This window comes from Bos grunniens, chromosome 8 (assembly GCF_055505025.1).
Source record: "Bos grunniens cultivar Pamir isolate PY7600 chromosome 8, Bosgru_T2T1.0, whole genome shotgun sequence".
Taxonomy (NCBI): Eukaryota; Metazoa; Chordata; class Mammalia; order Artiodactyla; family Bovidae; genus Bos; species Bos grunniens.
In genome coordinates this window covers 77,724,204-77,738,342 of record NC_141172.1, presented here as the reverse complement: position 1 = coordinate 77,738,342, position 14,139 = coordinate 77,724,204, and the positions used below count along the sequence as shown (strand labels likewise).

At 38.3% G+C, this 14,139-nt stretch overlaps 1 protein-coding gene across 11 annotated transcripts in view; it reads right to left on the bottom strand.

Moving 5' to 3' along the window:
* Nucleotides 1–14,139, bottom strand: part of NTRK2 (neurotrophic receptor tyrosine kinase 2) — a 408,111-nt gene that overhangs the window by 305,623 nt on the left and 88,349 nt on the right. For all 11 annotated transcript variants that reach the window (XM_086414414.1, XM_086414413.1, XM_086414416.1 and 8 more), the window contains one exon: nucleotides 235–334. In XM_086414414.1, coding sequence (XP_086270540.1) covers nucleotides 235–334 — 100 coding nt within the window. The remainder of the gene's footprint in view (nucleotides 1–234; nucleotides 335–14,139) is intronic.

Sequence of the window (14,139 nt, the reverse complement as noted above, 5' to 3'; positions counted from 1 at the left end):
AAACCAGTTCTGTGTTTTCCGGGACAATTGTCCTCATTGAAAGTGGGTAGTGCTGAGTAATCAACATGACTTTGCTCTGTCTTGATTTGTAGTATCATAGCTTTGTTGCTGTTTTCTCAGCCTTCAATTCTAGTCATTGTAAATCTAGCTGCTTCCTTCTTTAGTGGTAATTAGCATTAGTCATAAGCCAAAATGATTTCACATAAGTAGTAAAATAAACACAACCCTTCTTACCTTTCATGCCAAACTTGGAGTGTCTTGCCAACTTCAGCAGAAATAGCATTACCAGTAGACAAAATCCCACTACAGATGCAATTACCACCACAGCATAGACCTAGAGAAAAGAACAGAGGGCAGTCATGACCTTGTTCATTAGTTCCTTGCACCCTGAAGCTGCTGCTGCTGCTGAAGACAGTTAATATTTATTGAATAATTACTACTTGATTTTCTAAGAACTTTATGGGTATCAATTCACTTATTCTTCAACAAACCTAGGAAGAAGTATATAGGTCCTATTATTATCCTTATTCTACAAGTGAGAAACTGTAAGTTAAAGCTAATAAAAATATTCATCCAATTGATGTTATATAGATAAACGTATACTAACACATCATATATTATATAATACATAAATAGATATTTTATCTATTACCTATATACCTGCATACCTATCTAGAAAGAGAAGAGAGAGAATATAAAACATGAATAACAAAATCCTAATACTTTTTGAAGCTGCTGAAAGTTACAGGGGAATTCATTTCTCTATTCTCTCTACCCTGTACATGTTTGAGAGTTGTCCATAATAAAGATTTTTTTTTTTTAAGTTGGCTATTGTTGCTCTTAGGAAGTCGGAATGCCTGGAGCAGTGAGCAGGTCTAGAAGGAGGCAGGAAAGAAGTGGAGAGTGAGCTCAGCCTGTGAAGGCTCATGGGGTTGTAGACTTGACATGTGACCTTTTCTGTATGTATGAGAAAGATCAATACAGGGTTTTTTTTTTTTTTTTAATTTAAAAGTGTAATTGCAAGTTGCGAATCACACAAGACAGTAAATGCATATCTTTGTGAATCTTGTCACAGCTCCGAACTAGAAATCACAAAGGCACAAGTGCATAATGCTAAGTACACACTAATAATTTAGAAAAAAAGATGGACATAGGGCTGCCTTCCATTTTTGTTATTCACCCCCAAAGTCCCACTGCCAAAATATGTCTGTTTTTATAAACCAGGAGTTGGCAAACTTTTCCTGTAAAGCCTCATATTGTAAATCTCTGTTGCAGCTAGTCAATTCCACTGCTGTAGTGTGAAAACAGACATAGACAATATGCAAGCAAATGGGCTTGTCAGTGTTCCAATAAAACTTTATTGACAACAACAGATGGATAGCTGTATCTGGATATAGTTTAGCTAGAACTTAATTAGCACTCTGTGGAAAGAAGTGCTTGATGGTTAAGGTGATTTTGAAGTGAAATGAAGTGAAACTTGCTCAGTCGTGTTCAACTTTTTGCAACCCAATGGACCATATGGTCCATGGAACTCTCCAGGCAAGTATACTGGAGTGGATAGCCATTCCCTTCTCCAGAGGATCTTCCCAACCCAGGGATCAAACCCACATCTCCTGCATTGCAGGCAGATTCTTTACCAGCTGAGCCACCAGGGAAGCCCAGGCATGCTGCTAAACATACTGAAGTGCCCGGGACAGTCCTCCACAAGAAAAATTATCCATTGATAATAATGTTAATAGCACTAAGGGCAGTGTACTCTTGCTTGGTGCCAAAATAAATGCTGAATTTTCAAAATGTGGCTGATATGTCTGCCTCATTTTGGAACGAGGATGAGGCTGACAGAACTCCCAGTCAATACCTGTAATGAAACAAGAAATAAGCTTTTATTGTTTTAAGCCACTGAAATTTTGGGATTTTTGTTACCACAGCATAGCTTATCCTGATTAATATGCCCATATAATATACTATATATGGTATTCATATACCATAGTGAGAGGCAGTGTCAAGTGGAGATTAAGAAGATAGATTCTCCAAGTTCAGAATTTAGATTTACCACTTATTAGTTGCATGGTTTACAAATCACTTAACCTCTCAGCACCTCATAATCCTCATATATAAACTAGGGGATATAATAACTCTACCTTGCAGGTTGTTGTAAATCGTCAATCAGTTAATATAGGTATTGGGCTTGACACAGTGCCTAGTTTAAAAGTAATTAATTATGTTTGCCGTAATGATGATAATGATGATGATAATAAAACTGAGATTTAGAAAAACATAAGAAAGCAGCCCCAGATCATACCTCTCAAGCTTGGGACTGAAATAAAAGCCTGCTGCTGGTGCTGCTGCTGCTGCTAAGTCGCTTCAGTCGTGTCCGACTCTGTGCGACCCCACAGACGGCAGCCCACCAGGCTCCCCCGTCCCTGGGAATTTCCAGGCAAGAACACTGGAGTGGGTTGAAATAAAAGCCTAGCAAATATAAAACCTGTGATTTATGTGTGATTTATCCACTACATTACATTTTCAAAGTGTGTGGCTGAGAGTGAAAGCAGAATAATAAAAACACATGGCTATAGCTTCCTAGGTGGTGCTAGTGGTAAAGAATCAGGCTGCCAATGCAGAAAACAGAAGAGACGCATGCTCAATCCCTGAGTCAGGAAGATCCCCTGGAGAAGGAAATGGTAACTCACTCCAGTATTTTTGCCTGAAAAATTCCATAAACAGAGGAGCCTGACAGACTACAGTCCAAGGGGACACAAAGAGTAGGACATGACTGAGCACACACACACTGAAGTCCCCCCAGCAGAACCTTCAGATGGGGTTAGATGGAGACAGCATTAGATAAGCCGCAAAACACAGAAAAGAGCACGTGCCAAACACTTGTCTAGGGTGGAACAAAGGTGTGATATTTCTCTTTCTCTGCTGCTTCAGTTGTGAGTGGCTCTCCCAGGCAACACTTCTACAGATGTTTGAGCACACACTTAATTCTGTCTCTGTGACCTATATACAAATAGAATTGTAGTGATTCCTAAAAGGCAAGTTAGGGATCAACTTGTTCTAACCAAGATCATTTCCCTCATCTGATGGTTTTGTGTATTTCTTTTTCAATCTTTATTTCTAACTAATATTTTCATAGGAAAGAGATCATCAGCTATTAGTTTCTCTCCCCTATTATTAAATTCCAAAATTATACAGATAAACAAGTTCAAGCACTATCTTATAGGAAGGTATCTGAGATGAAGAGAGATTTGGAGGACCCGCCCTAAGTCCCAGGATCTCTCTGCAGAGCCACAGTACAGTCTTCCCCACTTCAGAATGTATCTGATTGGCATTCAGGAAACCTTTGTCCTTATGTTTCCAGGATACCTCACCTTTACCAGCTGTGACAGCTCACAGATGCTTCACTTTTCTAAGACTCTGTTCCCTCATTTGTACGTGGGAATAATATACCTACCCTGCATTCTTTATTTCCTTATGGAATGTTTAAGTTAACTTAGAAAATGGAAAGGTGATTGACTCCAGAAAAGCAGTTAATGATCTGCTAGCAAATATTTAAACCTATTGAAGCAGTTCTAAATGTAAAGAATGTTTTAATAAACAAAGACACCTATGACAATGAAAAGAATCATTTCCTCAAAGACAAATTATTTGATAAATGCAGAGTTTCATGTACTGTGTGTATGTTTGTTGGGGTAGGAGTGTCTTCACAAGGGAGAAAAGGAGTATTGGCTAGTTGGTTGGTTGGTTTTATCTAAGGCTACCTCTCAGCATACAATAAGGAGCTGCTCTGCTCTGAAAATTCAGCAGCATTTATGAGGCGCATTTGTTGCTTGCAAGTGTCTTCCAAAGGCTTTGAAAATACCACTGAATTTTGTATCAGCTCCCTGACTCTGAAACTTTTCTTCTAATCTAATGATCTTTCTGGTGATCAGGGGCTATTGATGTATTAAATGTTTGATCCACACGTAATTTTGAAATTTTCTTTAAATTCTACAAAACATTGACCTGCACTCTCATACAAATTCCTAGGGGCTACAGGTGGAGTCAAAATATACAGACTTTCAACAAGGATTATTTTCACTGATCTTGCTCCTAATACCCTAATTCTAATACCCAGTTCAAACATTGAGAAATACCAATTAGGGGCTTAAATTTAGCATTTGGATTCAAAAGAGAAAACTGAAGTTAGCATACGATTTTTAGTAATTGAGATACATACGCATCAGTGGGTTTAATGCACGTTCCTTGGATTTCTTACATACACAAACAGCATTCTCAAACCAAGAAACATTAAGTGTTTTGGTATGAGAGTAAAAACTTAAATGACTGCACAAGGAAGGAATTAAAAAACATTCTGCAGTTGATTTAACACAGCAGTTTTTCTTGCTGTTTCAATGTATATAGTCATCTGTGGAAACATGTGTGTGTCTCCAAATACTGGATGTGCATGTTATAAGTTGCAGTTAAGTTGCATCTCTTTTTGAGCCTTCTGGTCCCACTGCCATGGCCTTGGTTTAAATATTCATCATATCTCTTTATTATTGAACCAAATACCTAAATCATCACCCCACTTCCAATCCTTCTCTTCTTGAACCCATTCTATAGTGTTCATCATCAGTCTAATCACCTTTAGGTGTCAAGTACTATTCCAAGGACTAGGAATACAGCTGGGAAAAACACTGACCAGGTCACCTATACTAAGAATCTTACTAAAGAATCAGGAAAAGGAAAAAAGATATTAAACATGTAAACAAATAAATACTCAAGATAATTATCACAATAATAACTACTCAGAAGAAAATGAAATAGGATAATGGATGCTGCTAGCCACTCTGGCTAAAACTGTGTGCTGGCCATTGGGAAGTGCATGCCTCCTAAAGAAAAAAGCAAGTGTGAAAACTATGAGACAAAAGTAAGCCTGGAGCATGCAAGAGAGCATTTTAAAAAGATAACTGGCAAACAGTGAGGAGAGCATGCAGATGGAGTCAGAGAGACAGACAAGGGCAAGATCTGCAGGGCCCTATTAACCATCATGAGGAGTTGGGTTTATAAAACAAAAGTTTCATCACAATACATTGAGAAGACTCTGAGAATGACAATTAAAGAGTGATCTTATTTTGTGCTTTAAAAAGGTCACTCAGGGGAGAGGGTTCAAGACGGTGGTGTAGGAAGATCCTAAACTCATCTCCTACCATAGACACAGCAAGTCTACAACTAAATATGAAATAATTTCCTCAGAAAAGGATCTGAAAACTAGATGAACAGAGCCTCTACTTGTTCCATCACAAGTATAATCATGGGGATGGGGTGTAAAAAAGATAAAGCTTTGGCATGTATTCAAACTTAAGTTACTACCAACTTAAAACAGGATATTACTTACATACAGTGTTATATGTGAACGTCACAGTAATCACAAGGAAAAAACTTATAGTAAAAAGAGGGAAAAAATGATAAGAGAATCTAAACATAACACTAAAGAAAACCACCAAACTCAAGATAAAAGAGAAAGAGAATAAGAAAGGAACAGAAAAGAACTACAAAAATAGCCATAAAACAACTAACAAAATGATGACAATATATACTGGTCAATAATTTCTTAAATGTAAATGGGCTAAATTCACCAATCAAAAGACATGGAGTGACTAAATGGATTAAAAAGCATGATCTGTCTGTGTGTTGCCTACAACATACAGAAGAACTTCAGAAGAAAGAATACACACAGGCTGAAAATGAAGAAATGGAAAAAGATATTCCATGAAAATGGAATAAAAAGAAAGCTGGAATAGCTATATTCATAAAAGACAAAACAAACTTTAAAACAAACACTGTAACAAAAGACAAAGGGCATTAAATAATGATAAAGGGGTCAATCCAGCAAGAAGATATAATATTTAAAAAGGTATATGCACCCAATACAGGAGCACCAAGATATACAGAACAAATATGCAACATTCAGAAAACAAAGATCATGGCATCTGATGCCATCAAAGGTGGAGAAACAGTGGAAACAGTGGCAGACTTTATCTTTTTGGGCTCCAAAATCACTGCAGATGGTGACTGCAGCCATGAAATAAAAGACGCTTACTCTTTGGAAGAAAAGTTATGACAAACCTGGACAGCATATTAAAAAGCAGAGACATTACTTTACCAACAAAGGTCCGTCTAGTCAAGGCTATGGTTTTTCCAGTAGTCATATATGGATGTGAGAGTTGGACTATAAAGAAAGCTGAGCACCAAAGGATTGATGCTTTTGAACTGTGGTGTTGGAAAAGACTCTTGAGAGTCCCTTGGACTGCAAGGAGATCCAACCAGTCATCCTAAAGGAAATCAGTCCTGAATATTCATTGGAAGGACTGATGTTGAAGCTGAAACTCCAATACTTTGGCCACCTGATGCAAAGAGCTGACTCATTTGAAAAGACCCTGATGCTGGGAAAGATAGAAGGTGGGAGGGGAAGGGGACGACAGCAAATGAGATGGTTGGATGGCATCACCGACTCAATGGACATGAGTTTGAGTAAACTTCAGGATTTGATGATGGACAGGGAGGCCTGGCAAGCTGCAGTCTGTGGGGTCACAAAGAATTGGACACGACTAAGTGACTGAACTGAAAGGGAGAACTTGAAAGAGATATAATAATAGCAGGAGACTTAACACCTCACTTATATCAATGGATTGATTATCCAAAAAGAAAATTAATAAGGACATATCAAACTTTGACATGTTAGACCAGATGACCTTCCAGATATACATAGAACATTCCATCAAAAAGAAGTAGATAAACATTCTTCTCAAGGGCACATGGAAGATTCTTCAAGACAATTCACATGTTAGGTCAGTAAACAAGTCTCAATAAATTTAAGAGGATTAAAATCATATCAAACATCTTCTCCAAAGACAATTATATTAAACTAAAACTTGGTCACAAGAAAAAAATTGGAAAAACTACAAAAACTGGAGATTAAACAACATGTTACTGAACAACCAATAGGTCTTTGAAGAAATAAAAATGCATAGAGATGAAGGAAAATAGAAATTTAACATACCAAAGTCTTTGGAATGCAGCAAAACTGGTCACAAGAGGGACATTCATAGCAATATAGGCCAATCTCAATAAACAAGAAAAGTCCTAAATAAGGAAGCTAACTTTACACCCAAAGGAACTAGAAAAAGCATAACAAATGAAGCCAAATATTAGTAAAAGAAATAATAAAGATCCAAGCATACATAAATAAAGACCAAAAAATAGAAAAGATCAATAAAACAAAAAGCTAGCTCTTTAAAAAGATAAAATCAATAAAACTTCAGCTAGACTAATAAAAAAGATACTCAAATATATAAAATCAGAAGTGAAAGAGAAGAAATAGCAATGACATCATAAGAAAACAAAGGATCATAAGAGGATGTTACAATTATTTGCCAAAAAATTGGACAAACTAGAATAAAAGATAAACTACTAGAAAATAAAAGATAATAAAAGATAAACTACTTGAAACATAATTTTTCAAGACTGAATTATTAAGAAATAGAAGATCTGAATAGACAAATTACTAGTGGGGATATTAAAACAGTAATCAAAATTCTCCCAACAAGCAAAAGCCCAGGACCAGGTAGTTTTAATGGCAAATTCTACAAAAACATTCAAATATTTAAGAACTATCTTTCCCAAATTCTTCAGGAAAAAAAAAAAGAAAAGGAAATAACTGAAGAAGAAGGAACGTGCCAAAAGCATTCTACAAAGCTAACATTTCCCTGGTTCCAAAACCAGATGAGGACACCAAAAAGAAAATAACTGGCCAATATCTTGATGAACACAGATGCAAAATCCTCCATGAATATTAGCAAAATACATCTGATATGATTTAAAAGGATCATACACCACAATGAAATGTAATGTATTCCAGGGATTCAAGGATGGTTCAATATCTGCAAATCAATCAACATGATACATAACATTAACAAAATGAAGGATAAACAATCACACATGATCATCTCAATATATAAAGAGAAAAGCACCTGACAAAATTTAACATCCACTTATGATAACAACTCAACAAAGAGGTCAGCAACAAGACAAAAATGCTCACTCTTTCCGCTTTCATTCAACACAATGTTGGAAGTCCTAGCCATAGAAATTAGGCAAGAAAAAGAAATGAAAGCATCCAAATCAGAAAGGAAAAAGTAAAACTGTCATGATTTGCAGATGACATGATGCCATATTAAGAAAACCCTGAAGAGTCCACCAAAAAATTATTATAACCAGTAAATTAATTCAGTGAAGTCACAGGATACAAAATCAATGTACAGATATGTATGGCATTTCTATATACTAACAATGATCTATCAGAAAAGGAAACTAATAAAACAATCCCATTTGCAATTATACCAAAAGAATAAAATACCTAGGAATAAATTTAACCAAAAGTGAAAAGACTAGCACACAGAAAACTAAGATGATGATGAGAAATTGAAAAAAAAACACACATACACACACACAAATAAATGGAAAGATATTCCATATTCATGAACTGGAAGAATTAATCTTGTTAAAATGTCCATAGTACCCAAAGCAGTCTATAGATTCAGTGTAAACTCTATCAAAATTCCAATGGCGTATTTCATAGATCTAGAATAAATAATCCCAAAATTTGTATGGTACCAGTAAAGAACCTGAATAGCCAAAACTATCATGAGATAGAAGAACAAAGTTGGAGGTATCTCACTCCCTGATTTCACACTCCACTACAAAACTACAGTAATCAAAACAGTTTGGCATGTGCACAAAAACAGACACACAGATCAAGAGACAGAAGTGAGAACTCAGAAATAAACCCATATATATACAGATAATTTATAACAGAGGAGCAAAGAACATACAGTGGAGAAAGAACAGTCTCTTCAACACAATAAATGGTGCTGGGAAAACTGGACAGCCATATGCAAAACAATGAAACTAGAAAACTATCTCATGCCACCTGCAAAAATTAACTCAGAATGGAGTTAAAAATTTGAATGTAAGACCTGAAACCATATAATTCTTAAATGGAAACATAGGCAATAATCTCACTCACATTAGTTTTAAAAATGTTTTTGTAGATCTGAATCCAAAGGCAAGTGAAACAAAGGCAAAAATAAATAAATTAGACTGCATCAAACTAAAAAGCTCCTTTACAGTGAAGGAAACTGTCATCAAAATAAAAATTCAACCTATGAGTGAAAGAAAATATTTACAAATCATATATCTGATAAGGGGTTAATATTGAAATTTTTAAAGAACTCATACAACTCAACAACAGAAAACCAAACAACCAGATTAAAAAATGTATGGAAAATCTGGATAAACATTTTTTCCCAAAGACATACACATTGCCAACAAGCACATGAAAATATGTTCAACATCACTAATTATTAGGGAAATGCAAATCAAAACCACATAAGATATCATCCCACACTATTATTGAAAAGCAAGAAATAACAAATGTTGGCAAGGATATTGAGAAGAGAGAATCTTCAAACACTGGTGGTGAGGATGTAAACTGATACATGTAAAACAGTATGGAGACTTCCTCAAAAAATTAAGAATAGAGGTACCATACGACCCAGTTATTCTACTTCTGGGTATTTATACCAGAACATGAAAACACTAATTCAAAAGGATATATGCACCCATATGTTCAATGGACCATTTCTAGGGAAGAATTTTAGGCACAGAGAGGGTGTGCCTTCTAATTATTGTCTCCCAGCAATGGACAGGTATCTGGGATTCAGTGTCAGGTTGCCTATTTCAGAACAAGGGGAGTCTTGTCTCTGTAATCCTCTCTCCCTTCCAACCCAGCTTTGGGAACTCAAAGAACACCTAGTCCACCCTCTGTCCCTGGCATCCCCTCCTCAAGAATCCTGCTCATACATTGCATTCCATGCTCAGTGGTCCTGACTATCCAGTGGGAAGCAACATTCATGGCTTTCCCATGAATGATCCCATTATCTACCTGGTAACACTCTGTTCCCACCACCGCCATGCCACAGCACTGCACTGGGTTTAGGAGAGCCAAGAGTGGACAAGAAACTTGTATGATACTGTATGATATCACTTACGTGCAATTCTAAAACAATACAAATGAATACACGTGCAAAATAGAAACATGCAAGATTTAGGGGCTTCACTGGTGGCTCACTGATAAAGAACCTGACTGCCAATTCAGTAAATGTGGGTTCGATGCCTGGGTCAGGATGATCCCCTAGAGGAGGAAATGGAAACCCACTCCAATATTCTTGCCTGGAGAATTCCATGGACAGGGGAGACTGGCAGGCTATAGTCCATGGGGTTGCAAAGAGTCAAACGTGACTTAGCAACTACACACATGTTCAATGCAGCATTATTTACAACAGACAAGATGTGTTGACAACCCAAGTGTCCATCAATAGATGAATGGATAAGAAGATGTGATATGTGATATATATAAATATATACATATATATTTATTGGAATATTACTCAATGGAATTGAGTATTATTCAATGGAATATTACTCAGCCATTAAAAACAATGAAATCTTCCCATTTGTGACAATATGGATGGACCTTGAAGGTACTATAGTAACGGAAATAAGTCAGACAAAAGACAAATACCATATGATTTCATTCATCTGTAGAATCTAAAAAACCAAAACAAACAAACAAAAAAGAAACCAACTCATAGATACAGAGATCAGATTAGTGGTTACCAGAGAGAAAGGGGGTCAGGGTGAGCAAAATGAGTGAAGAGGGTCAACTGTATGATACAGATGGTAACTAGGCTGGTGGGATTATCAGTCTTTAGTGTACACAGATGTGAAATTACAATATAGTACAGCTGAAACTTATAAAATAAAAGAAAAACTATTAAAAAAATGTCAGGCTGATGCATGAAGAAAGGCTGGAAGATCACAAGAGTGGCAGAGGGAGACAGGGTGGGAAGCAGGGCAGTCATCCAGGAACAAGCAATTGTGGTAAACTTTCTCTGCAAAGTGCCAAATGATAAATATTTCCAGCTCTGCAGGCCATACAGACTTTGCTGCAACTACTCCATATGCCCTTGAGTGCAAAAGTAGCCACAACAATATGTGCTGCTGCTGCTAAGTCACTTCAGTTGTGTCCGACTCTGTGCGACCCCATAGATGGAAGCCCACCAGGCTCCCCCGTCCCTGGGATTCTCCAGGCAAGAACACTAGAGTGGGATGCCATTTCCTTCTCCAGTGGGTGAAAGTGAAAAGTGAAAGTGAAGTCGCTCAGTTGTGTCCGAATCTCAGCGACCCCATGGACTGCAGCCTTCCAGGCTCCTCCATCCATGGGATTTTCCAGGCAAGAGTACTGGAGTGGGGTGTCATTGCCTTCTCCACAACAATATGTAAATAGGCATGCTATGCTATGCTATGCTAAGTCACTTCAGTCGTGTCCGACCCTGTGCGACCCCATAGACGGCAGCCCACCAGGCTCCCCCGTCCCTGGGATTCTCCAGGCAAGAACACTGCAGTGGGATGCCATTTCCTTCTCCAATGCATGAAAGTGAAAAGAGAAAGTGAAGTCGCTCAGTCGTGTCCGACTCTTAGCGACCCCATGGACTGCAGCCTACCAGGCTCCTCCATCCATGGGATTTTCCAGGCAAGAGTACTGGAGTGGGGTGCCATTGCCTTCTCCAAAATAGGCATCAGATCAGATCAGTCGATCAGTCATGTCCAACTCTTTGTGACCCCATGAATCGCAGCACTCCAGGCCTCCCTGTCCATTCTAACTCCCGGAGTTCACTGAGACTCACGTCCATCGAGTCAGTGATGCCATCCAGCCATCTCATCCTCTGTCGTCCCCTTCTCCTCCTGCCCCCGATCCCTCCCAGCATCAGAGTCTTTTCCAATGAGTCAACTCTTCGCATGAGGTGGCCAAAGTACTGGAGTTTCAGCTTTAGCATCATTCCTTCCAAAGAAATCCCAGGGCTGATCTCCTTCAGAATGGACTGGTTGGATCTCCTTGCAGTCCAAGGGACTCTCAAGAGTCTTCTCCAACACCACAGTTCAAAAGCATCAATTCTTTGGTGCTCAGCCTTCTTCACAGTCCAACTCTCACATCCATACATGACCACAGGAAAAATCATAGCCTTGACTAAACGAACTTTTGTTGGCAAAGTAATGTCTCTGCTTTTGAATATGCTGTCTAGGTTGGTCATAACTTTCCTTCCAAGGAGTAAGCGTCTTTTAATTTCATGGCTGCAGTCACCATCTGTAGTGATTTTGGAGCCCAGAAAAATAAAGTCTGACACTGTTTCCACTGTTTCCCCATCTATTTCCCATTCTATTCTAATAAAACTTTATTTATGGACATCGACATGTGAATTTCATAAAAAGCTCACATGTCACAAAATTTCATCCTTCTTTTGTTTTTTTTCAAACCGCTTAAAAATGTTAAAACTATGCTTAGCCTATAGACTACATAAGCTGAACTTGGCCCAAGGGCCATAGTTTGTGGACGGACAGGTTTGAAGTTTACAAAGAGGGAGAACTCACACGATGTTTGACTGGGTGCACATGACAAAGAAGGAAAAGAAAAGAATGGAGGAATCTGCTGGGTTTTTACCTGAGCTGCTGCCCCAGAGTCCTGGGGAGATGAACTCACACCCCCTTTAATGTTCTTCACTGTGCCATAAATCTAACCACCTGGCACTGAGGTTCAAGATCTCATGGACAACTTCCCCAGCCTTGCCTCTGACCACCATCCTTCACACACCCTGCCTTCCAATCAAGAATGTTTCCAGTTTGCAGGCTCTTGTTCACACACCTACAATACCCTTCCTCTTGTTTCCTCTGTCCAAATTCCGTGCATCCATCATAGGCTGTGAAACCTGTCCCACAGACTCCTCCAGCTCTCCTAAGAGGAAGGACCAGGATGCTGCCCGTCTACATCTACCACTCCTATTGCTTTGCTCAGCCTCTGTTTGCATTTTAGGTGCAAATATTCACATCTCAGGTCTCTGACCTAAGTATAAGAACCAAAGGGATAGATCTGTATTTCATTCATATTTTTATATCCTCCCATGGCCAGCCCCTTTCAGAACTTACTGGATTTATTACACTCTGTAGGCACTGAAATTTTTATTAAGATATTTTAGGAGACAAGTGTGAAGGTGTGGAAACAAGAAGAATTACACATATCCCTGAATGAGATGCTGGGCTGGATGAATCACAAGCTGGAATCAAGATTGCCTGGAGAAATATCAATAACCTTGGGTATGCAGATGATACCACCTTAATGGCAGAAAGTGAAGAAGAACTAAAGAGCCTCTTGATGAAGGTGAAAATGGAGAGTAAAAGAGCTGGCTTAAAATGTAACATTCAGAAAACTAAGATTATGGCATCCAGTCCCATCACTTCATGGCAAGCAGATGGGGAAAAAATTGGAAACAGTAAAAGATTTTATTATCTTGGGCTCCAAAACCACTGCAGATGGTGACTGCAACCATGAAATTAAAACATGCTTGCTCCTTGAAAGAAAAGCTATGACAAACCTAGACAGCATATTAAAAAGCAGAGACATCACTTTGCTGACAAAGGTCCATATAGTCAAAGCTATGGTTTTTCCAGTAATCATGTACGGATGTGAGAGTGGGACCATAAAGAAGGCGGAGTGCTGAAGAAGTGATGCTTTCAAACTGTGGTGCTCGAGAAGACTCTTGAGAGTCCCTTGGACAGCAAGGTGATCAAACCAGTCAATTCTAAAGGAAATCAACCCTGAATATTCACTGGAAGTACGGATGCTGGAGCTGAAGCTCCAGTACTTTGGCCACCTGATGTAAAGAGCCAACTCACTGGAAAAGACCCTAATTCTAGAAAAGATTGAGGGCATGAGGAGTAGGGAGTGACAGAGAATGAGATGGTTCGATGGCATCATTGACTCAATAGACATAAGTCTAAACAGACTCCACGAGATAGTGAAGGACTAAAGTCTGGCGTGATGCAGTCCACAAGTTAACGGTCAGACATGACTGAGCAACTGAAGAATAACAATTGAATGAGAAACCTGGTTTCTTGATATAGTAGTAATAATTTTTAAAGGGCAATTTTTTTTTAGAAACTTAAAGTTTTTGAAAGTTACCATACCATTTTTTATTCTCA